The following is a 13,960-nucleotide window of genomic DNA, read 5'->3' on the forward strand; positions in this document are numbered from 1 at the left end:
TTCGAACGTTGAGGTCGCGTCTTACATTCAATCCAGCCTACGCACTTCACTGAGTAGGTTGGTAAATCAGTCCGTAACGTAGAAAAATCAAATTCTTCTTCCTTCTAGTATATAGGCACTGTTTTATCTTCAATATTACCCTCCTAAATTGTTTAAATTATCGCACCATCTTTTTCTTGGTATGCCAATACTTCTTCGTCCATTTGGTGACTTAACTTATGCTATTCGTACTCTCCTATTCTCTGCCATTCTACTAATGTGTTGAACTAACTAAAAAGTTCCCTCCCCTGTAAGCCCGCTCTTCTGACTACTTTCTCATTTCTGACCCTGTCCTTCCATGATCTTCTAAGCATTCGACGCAGGCACCACATTTCAAACACACCATTCCGTACAAGAGAACAGGCCACACGTAACACTTAAGCATCTTGTATTGGAGGTTGGAGTCCAATTTGCGATCAGTCAGAAACTTACGAAGCCTCAAAAAAGCATTTCTGGCTTGTTCGACTCTGCTCTTTATTTCATTCTCGGGGTCCCAACCATCGTTCAGCAAACAAACCAAGTATTTAAATTGCCTGACCTGTTCGATTTCTTCTCCAGAGACATATATCTTTGCGTTGGGATAATAATTTCTACTTATAATCATAAAAGAGCTATCCGTCACAAACTTCGACGCTTCTGCCAGGAAGGACTGGTACTCTGGTTCTTTTTGCCTTTGTCTTTAGTTTGTCAGATAGTCTTATAGCTTCCAAGTACTGTTTGAAGCTGTGATCTCAGACTTCAGCGGTGTCTTTGGTTTGTAAGAGTAAGTAAGTACATTTTGTAGTTAGTCTCTCAGGCTTCTGCGGCAGTTAACCTTCTCAGGTTAACTTTAGAACGTTTGGAGGAAAGCCAAGTATGCTTAGAACTGCATTCCCATCCAGTGGAATAATATCATATTTTTTTAAACCGGAAACAATATTAATTTTTTTAGTGACATTTTTTTCTGAAAGCTGATGTTATTCCTTTCTTTTTTATGTGTTTGGTAAACGTCGTTTAATTTGATGCTGACATTTCTTGCGCTAATGGAATTTTAAAATGCAGCACAAGCCAGTCCAATCGGATTTAGATCTGGATGGTACTGTGGCAGTCGTAATACCTTATGTCTAAAATTTCTAATAATTCGGTCAATTAGGTCTAACATGGTTTGGCATTTCCCCTTTTCTTTCTATTGTCTACGGTATAAATATTTCGTGGAATCGATCGCCACTGCACTTGAAACTAGCTGTACTTGTCGTTTAGTAGCCTGAGTGGCGCATCCACCAATAATAGAGCCAAAAAATGACCAGAATGTATCTTAGCACTTTTTTATTGGATTTAATATCGGAGATGGGCCGATGGCGGCACTGCCCTTTTTATTTCTTAGATTTATGTATGGCAGTATTAAGATTATAGTAAGAATTGCAGTCACTTTTTATAAAGTGTTGGTAATTCTTTATGTAGTGATCAGTAAATGCCAATGACCCATTCCACTGGAATTTGTTTTTCGTTTGACCATTATTTGACACGCTGGATCTACAAGGATATTACCTCCACGCAGGTTCAAGAAAACAAACATTTCTTTTATATTTCGTAATGTATTAAACACATTTTTACATAGGCATTTTATAAATATTGTTAAAAATATATATACAAAGAACTAAGTAGATTGCACAAGGTTTTTTGATAACGTAAACTAACAAAACGAACATATCTACAATATCTCGAGGACTCGGTTTAATCATTAACATACGGTAAATATGGCTTAAAATTTGTCCACCAATATGGCAAAAACGTCTATTCGTATCTCAAAAATGGCGAGAGATTTTTATGCATTTGAAATTTAGATAAAAGTAAAAATAATTGTCTACAATTAAAAAATTTTGTACGATCACAAAAGCGATGACGTGGTTATATTTTAGACACGCATTTTTAACAGGAAGACATTTTATATGAAATTTGAAAATTTGTCGCAGACAAATATTTTTACGTTATTTTTAAAAAGTCTCTTCTCATCTTTAAGATTTGTCATTGTCATTATTATTGATGATTTAATCTCATTATTAATCCGAGAAATGTTTTGAAATATTTATTTGGTTCACAATTTCCAAACATTGATAAATACGGATAACCTAGAGAATGATCGAGACAAAATTCAAGAAATTTATTAAACGCTGCAACAAAGACAATAAGAAAAAGACAAGAGTATAATGGTACCTACACTGAACAATATACATGGGTCACGTATATTACAAGAAAGAAACAAAGAAATATGAAATTAGAAAGAAAAAGTTTGAAAGAAACAAGATAGGAAACAGACAAAACTTTTTTAATGAAGGATGTCACTGTCAATAGCTTGACAATGGGAGGCGACGATAGAATGAATCGCGCCGAGGCTATTTAGTTTCAGAATCTCTTTAAATATAGACAGAATCAGAAGTCAATGATTCTTATAAGTAGAAGACATACTTAGATTGGTAAAAGTGCAAAAAATCCAGTAGCGCACCTAGAATTTGCTTGTAGGAGGTGGGTTTTGGTTGGTCACCGAAATTTTTTTTATGATGTTACCTCCATTTTGAGTCCTAAAATGTGTGAGTAACACTGTCGGAATAAAGTCCGGGGGGGGGGGTTTAACCCCCCCAAAACCTCCCCCTGTGTGCGCCACTGAAAAGAGCCACGAAAAAGATGGGAGCGTGAAATGGTAGCAGATACGGAGAACCTAATGAATCTCAGAAGTTAAAGCCAAATTAGCCAGTTAGGCTTAATTTCAGTTTAAAAAGTACCTAATGTATCTAAAAAATATGTTTCTAAATTAACATATGGTATCTGAAAAAAGGGCAGACCATTTTGGCAACTTTTTGGTACATAACTTTTTAACCACACTGTACATTTTCTTTATATTTGGCACGTGAATATTCTGTAAGATATCCAATCGATTAATTCATTTATAATTAAGTATAAGAAATCAAGGTCGCAATTAAAAAATATTCCAATCCAAAAACAACATCCTGTACAATAGATTTTTTTAAGATCTAATGGTGTTGTTTTTGAGTCGGAATATTTTTCCAATACTTTTTAATCCGGACCTGTATTTCGTATAAATATAAATACATTAATCGATTAGACTATAAGGAATATTCGTGTGCCAAATATAAAGAAAATATACAGTGTGGGTAAAAAGGTATGAACCAAATAAGAAGTTGACAAAATAGATAAATACCAGTATCGATGGTATTGATGAAGTAAGACGCATTAAGTATGGGATTTTTAAGATCGCTTAAGTGTCCTCTTTTTAGAGTTAACGTATATTACTTTCCCAAAGAAACACCCTGTATATTCTTGGATAAATAGACTCAAAAAATTGTCAAAATTATTAGATGGATAAGTCTAAAAGTGAAAAAGAATTAGAAGCTGCTTAGAAATATATGTGCCAATGGAAAGTATCTGAAGAACAACATATCTAAGTCAGAAGTAGTTAATGATGTTGACACAGAAATAAACCACTTAGGAAATATTGGGAAGGAAATATTAGACCAATACCTGCGACCGAAAAAGACAGAAAAGAAAAAACCATGGTTGACCGACGGTATATTACAGATGATGGACAGAAGAAGAGAATCCAAGCGGAAAGACTACGTTGCATACCAATTTCTAGACAAAGAGATAAAAAAAAGCTGCCAGAGAATCTAAAAATAGAAATCTGGAAGAACAGTGTGAAGAAATCGAGATATTGGAACGTAAACACGATTCCTTCAACCTCCATAAAAAGATCAAAGAAGCAGCAGGCATCTTTAACTCAAAACGGCCGGGACACTTAACAGACGCTCAAGGAAATCCAATAGTTGATATTGAAGAAACAAAAACAACATGGATGAACGATGTGACAACAACATTTGAAGGCGATAGGAGTCACCATCACACAAAATAAAAATGACGATACCGGACCACCTATTCTCGAAGCGGAAGTAGAAGCTACTATAAACAACATTAAGGAGGGAAAAGCCGCAGGACCAGATGAGTTCTACTCAGAATTTTTGAAAATTATGGATAAAGACGAAATAAAAAGACTTACCTTGATCTTCAACAAGATATACCAAAGTGGAAAAATAACCCAACAGTGGCTAAGATCAACTTTTATAACAATCCCTAAAAAACCCAATGCCAAAAAATGTGAAGATTATCAAATAATAAGCCTTATGAGCTATCTCCTGAAAACTTTTTAAAAAATTATACATAAAAGAATATATAAAAAGTGTAAAGAACACATGACAAACACACAACTCGGCTTCAATGATGCATTGGGTACTCGTGAGGCACTTTTTGCAATACAAGTTCTCTTTCAAAGATGTACAGATGTGAATTGTGATATATATGTGTATTTTGTTGATTACCAGAAAGCGTTCGATGGAATAAAACATGACGAACTGATGAAAATATTAAATTCAATTGGTCTAGACAGCAGAGATCGTCGTATAATAAACAATATATATTACGAACAAACTGCAGCTGTTAGAGTTGAAGATCAGTTAACAGACGACATAAAGATAAAAAGAGGTGTGCGACAGGGATGTATATTGTCCCCATTATTGTTCAATACATATTCAGAGTACATTATGAACCTAGCGCTAACGGACATAGATGAGGGAATACTTATAAACGGAGAACGATTGAACAACATAAGATACGCTGATGATACTGTCATTTTTGCAGACAGTCTTGAAGATCTGCAGACACTTGTCTCCAGGGTGGCAGAAGTAAGTAGCAGGTTTGGGCTTGGTTTTAACATCAAAAAAACCAAATACATGGTTATAAGTAAAAATAGGATACCACCTGGTCAATTACTAGTTAACCAACAACCTATAACGCAAATCACCAACTTTTGTTATCTGGGTGCAAACTTAAATGAACAGTAGGACCAATCGACGGAAATTAAGATAAGGATCGAGAAGGCAAGATCAGCTTTCGTCAAAATGAAAAAAATCTTTTTCAGTCACGATATAAAATTGGAAATAAAAGTTCGTCTACTAAAATGCTACGTATCCTCCATTCTTTTATATGGCGTGGCGTCATGGACCTTAACTGAAGCATCACTGAAGAGACTCGAAGAGAATTTCCTGGATAGACAGAGTTACCAACGAAGAAGTACTACATAGAATGGGTAAAGAGCGCGAACTAGTCGTAACCATAAAAGGTCGCAAACTAGAATACCTGAGCCATATAATGCGCAATGAACAACAATATGACCTACTTCGGGCCATACTTCAAGGTAAAGTGCAGAAGAATATCCTAGCTGCATAACTTAACCACTACCGGACTTTTCAGGGCAGCAGTCAACAAAGTCAGAATAGCCATGTTAGTGTCCAACATCCGTAACGGATAGGTACCATAAGAAGAAGAAGAAGAAGAAGGAAAGTATGCTTACGAATAGCAAAGATAAATTATCCAACCCTGGACCGTACCGGATTTTGGATCGATGGGTAGGAGATATGGTGTTTTTGATAAAATATTAATATTTGGAGTTCTATGTACCTATTTAGCTGTTCTATTTTGGCTATAAATTGTAGTGCTATTCAATTTTTCTAGATTTTTCCACAGAATAATTGATATATACTCCAGTAGTCAGAGACGAAAATGCCACTGAAACTCAACAAATCATACGAACAAGCTAAATTTTGACGAGAATGTCAATATTAGGACGCCAAAAAAGTTGCAAAAAAGTTTACCACTTTTAACCCTGGGGTTTCCCCTAAAAGCCCCCTCCTAGAGGGGGAAAACAGAAAAAATCGATTTACCAAGAATCTGTACGTTACAGAAAAAATGTAGCTTAGATAATTTTAAATAAAAGTGTTTATTAGCATTATTTATGCAGAATGAACCAGTCTCTCAAGAACAACGATTGAAGTGATGGGCGATTTTGAATACGCACGGAATCAATGTACAATAAAATTTCTATCAGCTTGACGGTAAAAATTGGATATCTTTCGATCCGAGAGTCCTATTGAAAAAAATCAAGATGCAGTTTAGTTTTTGTGTTTTGCCGCAAATAAACTCAGTGTTTATAAAACTATTAAATATATAAACATGGGACGCGATTTTTGCCATTTTCATAATGCTGATAAGATCAACAAAATTTATCCCTTGCATTGACTGGCCACTATGGAATTTCGATAACCACAGGCAAATCTTTAAAACTTATAATAGCATGAAATTTTTTTTGAAATATGTTTAAAAACCGCTGAATATATATATATATATATATATATATATATATATATATATATATATATATATATATATATATATATATATATATATATATATATATATATATATATATATATATATATATATATATATACCGCTATATTACAAACGATCTAAATAGTTTAAAACTGCTCTTTTTCAATGACAATAGTAAAAGTACTCAACTTTTGCTACAAACTAACCTAAAACCGTCTTAAAAGTTTTAATTCTGCGTTTAGCATCTAGCTAACGTGTATTTATTGAACAGGTTTATAGAATTTGACTTCATTTGCGGCAAAATACAAAAACTGCATACGAAAGCTACCTTCTTTACCTCTAAAACGCATTTTATTTTTTGTCGATAGGACGCTCTGATAGAAAGATATCGAGTTTTTAGCGTCGAGTTGATTCTTGGTAAATCGACTTTTTTACGTATTTACCCCATTCGAGGGGGATTTTAGGGGCAATCACTGGGGTAGAAGTGGTCAACTTTTTTGCAACTTTTTTGGGGTCTCAAAATTAATATTCTCCGCAAAATTCAACTTGTTCGTATGGTTTTTAGGGGCCAAATCTCTGACAATTGGATTAATAATTATAAAACTCATGAAATTTTCAATACTGTTCTCAATTATGCAGCATTCATTGTAACATTAGCGTCTGGTAGTAGAAAATACGATTCAATAGTTAACAAACATTCTTTTAGTTTATGATCTTTTTTACACAAAAAAACTTTATTCTTTCTCGGATTTTCACGGATTTCTTTTAAAAATTAAAAGGGACTAGGTTGGAAATGTAATTATACTAAATTGTTTTCAAAAGTGTTGTGCCTCTTGAATTTGTGGATATGTGGGCCGTCTATGGGTAGCAATCCTGCTTCTGTACACGATCTACAGCAGAATTTTGCGTAGTATTTGTGCGTGCAGTACTTCGCTTTCACTATTAGAGCGCAGTTGGCGAAGAACTGGTTGTCAGTACAGCTGGGGTGAATATGCATTCCTGCGAAAACAAAAGAAATCATTTAATTATAATTGTAGAAGTTTTTATGGAATTATATTAGACATATTGTCGTTAGTTCTTAAAGTAAGTCTCAAACTAATAAACACATCTCCAAGTTTTTTTTAACGGCTTTGGATTATCTCCGTAGTTCGTGCAATTGTTTGGCTTTCTTTCCCCTTACACTCGTTTGTCATATGCCCATATTGAAAGAACTAAGTTTATTCTTTCTTTAACCTTGCAAGATGTCTTTCTCATTCCTGCTGGATCTAGATCTTATATATTAAAAGTTTGCCATTATTCTTCTCACTACTGGGATCAATGTAGTCTTACTTAAGTTTTTAGGATTTCTAATTTTCCTCTCCCTTTGAGGTTTACTATTACATATTCTTTCTCTATTTTCGTAATATTAGTTATTTGAACGCCCAGCTGTGCAACATCTACTTTATTTTTTATGTCTTTAATGGCTTTGGAGTAGGTTTTTCCTCCTGTTTTTAATAAAATCGCTTCTTTCGGATAGGATTTGATTTTCTCTCTTATTCCCATTTCTAATTTTCTTACCGTCGCTTGTTTTCCTATCTTAGTACAAACTTCTTCTTCTTATTGCGCCGTCTCCTTTCGATGGTTGGCGATCCAAATGGCAATTGTAGCTTTGGAAACTGCTGCACGAAAGATTTCTGTGGATGAGCGGTCAAACTATCTTCTCAGGTCTTTCAGCCACGAGATCTTTTGCCCTGAACTTTACCTTTCAATATGATTTGGAGTAATTCATATCTTTCACCTCAAATACCTCACAATTAGTAACTTTTTGTATCCATGGAATTCTCAGCATCCGTCTGTATACAGTACAGTACAAACTACTCGAAAATGTTCATGTTTTCTCCTTCTACATGGTTTCTTGTATGTCCTTTATTTTGTTGTACAACTTATCGTCTTTTCCCTCTTCTAATTTTATTACAAAAGCGAACATAAAATACTGAGCGTGGTGCTAGTAAATTTGACTGTCTTCTTCTTCTTTAGGTGCCATCTCCGCTACGGAAGTTGGCAATCATCATAGCTATTTTAATTTTTAAGGCAGTAGCTCTAAATAGTTGTTTTGAGCTGCATCCAAACCATTCTCTCAGGTTCTTAAGCCATGAAATTCGTCTTCTTCCAATGCTTCTTCTGCCATATAACTTTCCTTGCATTATGAGTCGCAGGATGCCATACTTCTCGCCCCGCATCACATGTCCTCGATACTGTAGCTTTCTTTCTTTAATTGTAAGTTCAACTTCCTTCTCTTTACCTATTCTTCTCAGTACTTCATTGTTCGTAACTCTATCTACCCAGGAAACCCTCGTAATTCTTCCATAGGTCCACATTTCAAAGGCGATAAGTCGTCTCATTGTGTCTAGATTTAACGTCCATGATTCCACTCCAGAGTATAGTACACTGTATACGTAACATTTTGTTAGGCGAACTTTAAGAGTTAATGTTAAATCTTTGCCACATAGGACCTTTTTCATTTCATAAAATTATAACGTGCTTTTGCGATTCTGACTTTGATTTCTGCAGTGTAGTCATTATTTTCTGTTATGAGTGTTCTTAGGTAAGTGTACTTTTCTACTCTTTCGATCTGCTGACCCTCTACTATCAAGATTTCGTTAGTATTATGGTTGTTTTTACAAATTTTCATAAACTTCGTCTTTTTGATATTGAGCGAGAGTCCGTACTCCCTACTACACATTACTATTTTACTTATGAGTCTTTCCAGGTCTTGTAAACTATCGGTTATTATTAGTGTATCATCTGCATATCTGATGTTAACTGATGTTAACTAAGAATCCATTTACTCTTATGCCGACTGTTTCATCTTCCAAAGTTTCTCGAATTACCTCTTCAGAATAAGCATTAAATAATAGAGGTGATAGTATGCAGCCTTGCCTGACTACTCTCTTTATTTCCATTTCTTCAGATGTCTCTTTTTTAATTCGTACTATTGCTCGCTGATGGTAATAAAGGTTTGTTATTAGCCTTAAATCTCTTTCATCTAGGTCTTTATTTTTTAGAATTTCGACGGTCGGTCATGTTTTACTTTATCAAACGCTTTATTGTAGTTTATAAAACAGACGTAAAGAGGACGGTTAACATCCAAACATCTCTGCGTCAGCATGTTAAAGGAGAATAGTGCCTCTCTGGTACCCATACCATTGGGGAACCCATATTGTGTGTCACTAATATCCAGCTCCAGTTTAGAGTGAATTCTGGCGTGGATGATTTTCAACAGAATTTTCAAGGTATATGACAGGTTCGATAGTCACTGCACCCTTTGGCATTCACTTTCTTTGGCAAACACACAAATGCTGATGTCAACTCTAGGTATCTCTCTCTAAATTTGACTGTTTGCTTGATTAATTAATTATCTGTGCCAAATAATCCTCCTTTTATTAGATCATCGAATCATCTCGAATTCTACAGATACTGACGCAGCCAGAAGATTTTCTAGCAACTACGCGTCTACGAGAATCGCCGTGAGAAACCGAGGTCATTCCATTGGTTATAGTTCGGGAGCAAATGTGTAATATTCCGATGTAATAGACCGGGCGCTTACTTAGTAATAAATTAAATTTATAAATTTCAAGAAAGCGATTCAAGAAACAAAACAAAAAGCATTTTTTATATTACCTTCAATGGAAATCACTAAAGAACTGGAAGATTTGGAATATGCATTTGTTGCTTCACACTGATACGTTCCTGAGTCAGCATTCGTTGCTTGTTCTATTGACAGCACACTTAACCTCTCCGTTTCTGAAAATGACAAATATATTAATATAATTAACAACATTGTATATTTGTAAACAATACCGAGACATACAGTAACATGTATAATCCATCCATTTTTTCAAAGGCTAATATACCTTGCACATATAAACTAACTTTTGCATGGTAAAAAGTTCAAGAGTATTTTTATGTGATTTTAAAAAAACACTAACTCGTTGCGAGAATGTTTCAATTAAGATCTTTTCTTCTAATAATATTGATAATATTATTTTCTTCCAATTCTGCCTTAAGAGCGTAGGCGCAAAATTTCGGGCCAATGCTTTTTAAATGCAAATCATGAATGTGTTGCTTGTGTGAGTCCATTTCAAAAGGTAAAAGAAATAACAAATTAGACTTCTTCACAATCAATTTAATTTAACTATCCAGACGACCGGTTTCGCTTTCTACAATATGCAAAGCATCTTCAGGTCTCGATACAAAGTTAAATAAATGCTGAAATAATAAACCCATATTAGGGTGTTGTCTAATAAAGATAAACAAAGATAGATGATATAAATTATATAAATTAATATAAATTTATATAATTTATATCATCTATCTTTGTTTATCTTTATTAGACAACACCCTAATATGGGTTTATTATTTCAGCATTTATTTAACTTTGTATCGAGACCTGAAGATGCTTTGCATATTGCAGAAAGCGAAACCGGTCGTCTGGAGAGTTAAATTAAATTGATTGTGAGTAAGTCTAATTTATTATTTCTTTTACCTTTGTAAATGCATTCATTTTTTTCGAATCCTAAAAAAACTAATAGGTATTTTTGAAAAATTTAAACGCAGAATGAAAGTATACATTATTACTGAGGGCCGAAAGTTCCTGAAAACTTCTATAATGTTTATTTTAATAAGTTACAGGGGTGAAAAAATGAGAAAATTTAGTGTGATTTTTAATTTCAAATATCTCATTCAAAAAACTTTTTGTTTATTCTAAGAGACTTTTGGCCCTCGGTAATAATGTAATCTTTCATTCTGCGTTTAAGTTTTTTAAAAATATTTGTTAGTTTTCTCAGGATTCGAAAAAAATGATTGCATTTAAAAAGCATTGGCCCGAAATTTTGCGCCTAGGCTCTTAAGTATAAGTCTATATCTAAATCTAAATCTTGAGTACAGCAATCGGTCCACATTAGCTATAAGCATCTATTTTATTAAATATACTGACATATAGAGAGTTATTCCGGTGAGTAACCTTCTCACAACTAATCTAATATTGATTTTATTAATCTGAATGCACTTCAAAAAGTCTGGTTGGGACCTGAAAGCAGGTCGAACGGCAGTAATCTTTTCAGTCTACGCACTTCGGCAAAACGTTGTTTGGCTTTTTTGACGAATTCTAGGGGGATGACGTGCTGAATCACCTCGTTAGGGATATAATATGGTGCATTTACTATAACAGGCAGCGCCTTATTTTGGAATCTCTGTAAGATGTTTATATTTTTTTTCGTTTTTTATCAGGGGGGTGTGGTCCAAATGTTCGAAACAAACCTCGGTCCTAGAAGGTGGGCAGAACCACGTTCCAGACTCGGTTATGCAGGATTCCTCCAACGTGGCCACGATAATATCCAAGACCACATGCAGGGGTTGTTCTTCTCTCGTTTATTCTTCCTCTTTCCACTATTACGTTTATCGGAATAGGAATACACCAGGTGATAACTCTCAGCGCCTCGGTAGAGACTGTTCAGTATGCACATGCCATCCTCAATAGACTCTTCCTATCTGCTTTCTATACGTCTTTGTTAAAATCGCAGTACTCCAGACAGGCGCAGCGCAGAGGACGTTCGATTGTACAACAGAATGAAAAGTTTAAGGCCCTCCGATGATGGGCATGATCCCCCAACGCTTCGGATCTCGCCGCAGCTATTTGAGTAATCGCCTTTACATGCTCCGCCCACTTTGCATTTTGACTCAGAGTCACCCCTACATACCTTGGAATCACTCTCTTTCCTGCACATTCGAATGTTATCGTACAAAGAAAAGGTCCTTCCTGTCCCACGCCACTACCAGCATAGCAATGTCGTCGGCAATGCGATAGGGGTTACACCCTCTCCGTACTGTTGGCTCACAACCTCGTCATATGCCAAGTTCCAGAGGACCGATCCCTGCAGCACTGCAGCCGTCACGTCAACCACCACTCCTTTTTCTACCACAATTTTCTTTTCTAACAGATAGTCGGAGACCAAATTCATCAGGTACCTCGGACACCTTCTCTGTCGTAAAGCCTTCATTACCTCTTTTCATTTTAATGTGTTGAAAGTATTCCGGACGTCGAACAACAGTAGGATTGCCCACCTCTGGTTAACCCCCACCCCGCGCAACTCCCACTTCCATCACCGCATCCACCGTGCTCCTGTTCTTTCTGAAACCGTACTGTCTGAGTAACAGCCCGCCTGACTCTTCAATCACTGTGTCTATTCGCCTTCTTAGAAGCCTCCCGTATAATTTACCTGTGCACGACAGAAGACAAACAGGTCGATACTTGTCTTCTCCCTTTGGGAGTAGCACGAGCCTCAAGATCTTCCAATTTATTGGAAATAGCTGAGTTTCAAGCAGTGCATTCATGTGTTCCAAAAGCCATGTCGGCTCCATATTGCCAATGCATTTCACCACTTCTGGTGATATCCCATCTAGTTCGGAGCCTTTCATGTCTTTAGAGGTACCCTTTAGCTGGGCTATATTTTTAACCATTGCTGAATTCTATTTATGTTTGATTTTAGGTTTCTTGAGGCAAATTATGGATCTGTGCTTGATGCCAAATGGTGCTACTGTAGTTGTTTTTGTTGTCGGAATGTCCGCTGTATACAAGGACGCTGCCTTATGGGACGCCTGAATGTGTATTCAGTTCCATGTTTTATCAGCAAGTGTCTATTTTCCAAATAGGATTTTAAAAGCTGTAAGTAAAGATAGGTTAGGAGGTAACTTCACTACTTTTGCGTTATATAAAAGATGCGTAACTTTTTATTTCCAGAAAATTGTATAATATATCCCATTGTATAATGTAGGTATTTTACTAGTTGTTTTTAACTTCAATAATTTTATTTTCAGAAGTTGTTCTTGTTCAGGCCCTCAGTATACCTACTAACTGCAGTTGGACATCATTGCAAATACTATTACACTTATGGAAGTCAATAATTGGTGGCCAAAGAGGAGGACCACGATCTGAGAAAATCAAAAGCCTAACGCTACTTTATTCGAAGGAATGGCTTCTTTATATTTTGATCAATTTATAGTATACCGAAAGCTACAAAATTTCACGTCGTTTCTTGCGATTTTATATATTTTTTTGTTGTTTAACAAACTATAATATTGTGCTTGCATTTTTTGCAAGAATGCCGTAGCTTCTTTATCCACTTAGTGTTTACTTTCCTTTTTATACTTTTTGAGTATGTATGTCTGCATTTTAAATGTATATAAAAATTATTTGACAAAGATTTGAAAGAGGAAAAATAAACATACTTACTAATGTACTGTCCAGGAAAGCAAAGACAAATATAGGTTTCAAAATGAATTAATTATAGTAAAATAGTTAAAAAATAAAGTACAAACATTTACAGATAGTCTTGAGAAAAATATAGTCTTTTTAAATGTCATTAAGTTGCAAATAAATGTAAAATAGGGCCTGCGTAGCGCGAGCGGTAGGATGCTTGCCTCGCACGCCGGTGGTCCGGAGTTCGAATCCTACCGCCGGCAAGAACAACTAGACATTTTTAAAAATGTCTATAGGCCCCAGGTCGACTCAGCCTGAATAAAATGAGTACCTTGTGTAAAACCAGGGGTAATAATAGGCGGTTGAAGCGTAGCACTGGCCATGTTACCTTCTTTGTATACCGTAGGCCCTAGATATAGCAGACTACCCTGCTATACTCCCAAAGCCGCGAAGCGGTATAAAACGGGA

General features: G+C 35.5%; 1 protein-coding gene across 1 annotated transcript in view; it reads right to left on the reverse strand.

The window, feature by feature from the left end:
- Positions 1 to 6,995: 6,995 nt before the first annotated feature.
- LOC140443105 (papilin-like) overlaps positions 6,996 to 13,960 on the reverse strand; it is a 366,758-nt gene continuing 359,793 nt past the window's right edge. The window contains 2 exon segments of the mRNA XM_072534177.1: positions 6,996 to 7,254; positions 9,916 to 10,038. Of these exon segments, the coding sequence (XP_072390278.1) occupies positions 7,055 to 7,254; positions 9,916 to 10,038 (323 nt within the window). The 3' untranslated portion in view covers positions 6,996 to 7,054.

This window comes from Diabrotica undecimpunctata, chromosome 6 (genome assembly GCF_040954645.1).
Source record: "Diabrotica undecimpunctata isolate CICGRU chromosome 6, icDiaUnde3, whole genome shotgun sequence".
In the NCBI taxonomy this organism is placed as follows: Eukaryota; Metazoa; Arthropoda; class Insecta; order Coleoptera; family Chrysomelidae; genus Diabrotica; species Diabrotica undecimpunctata.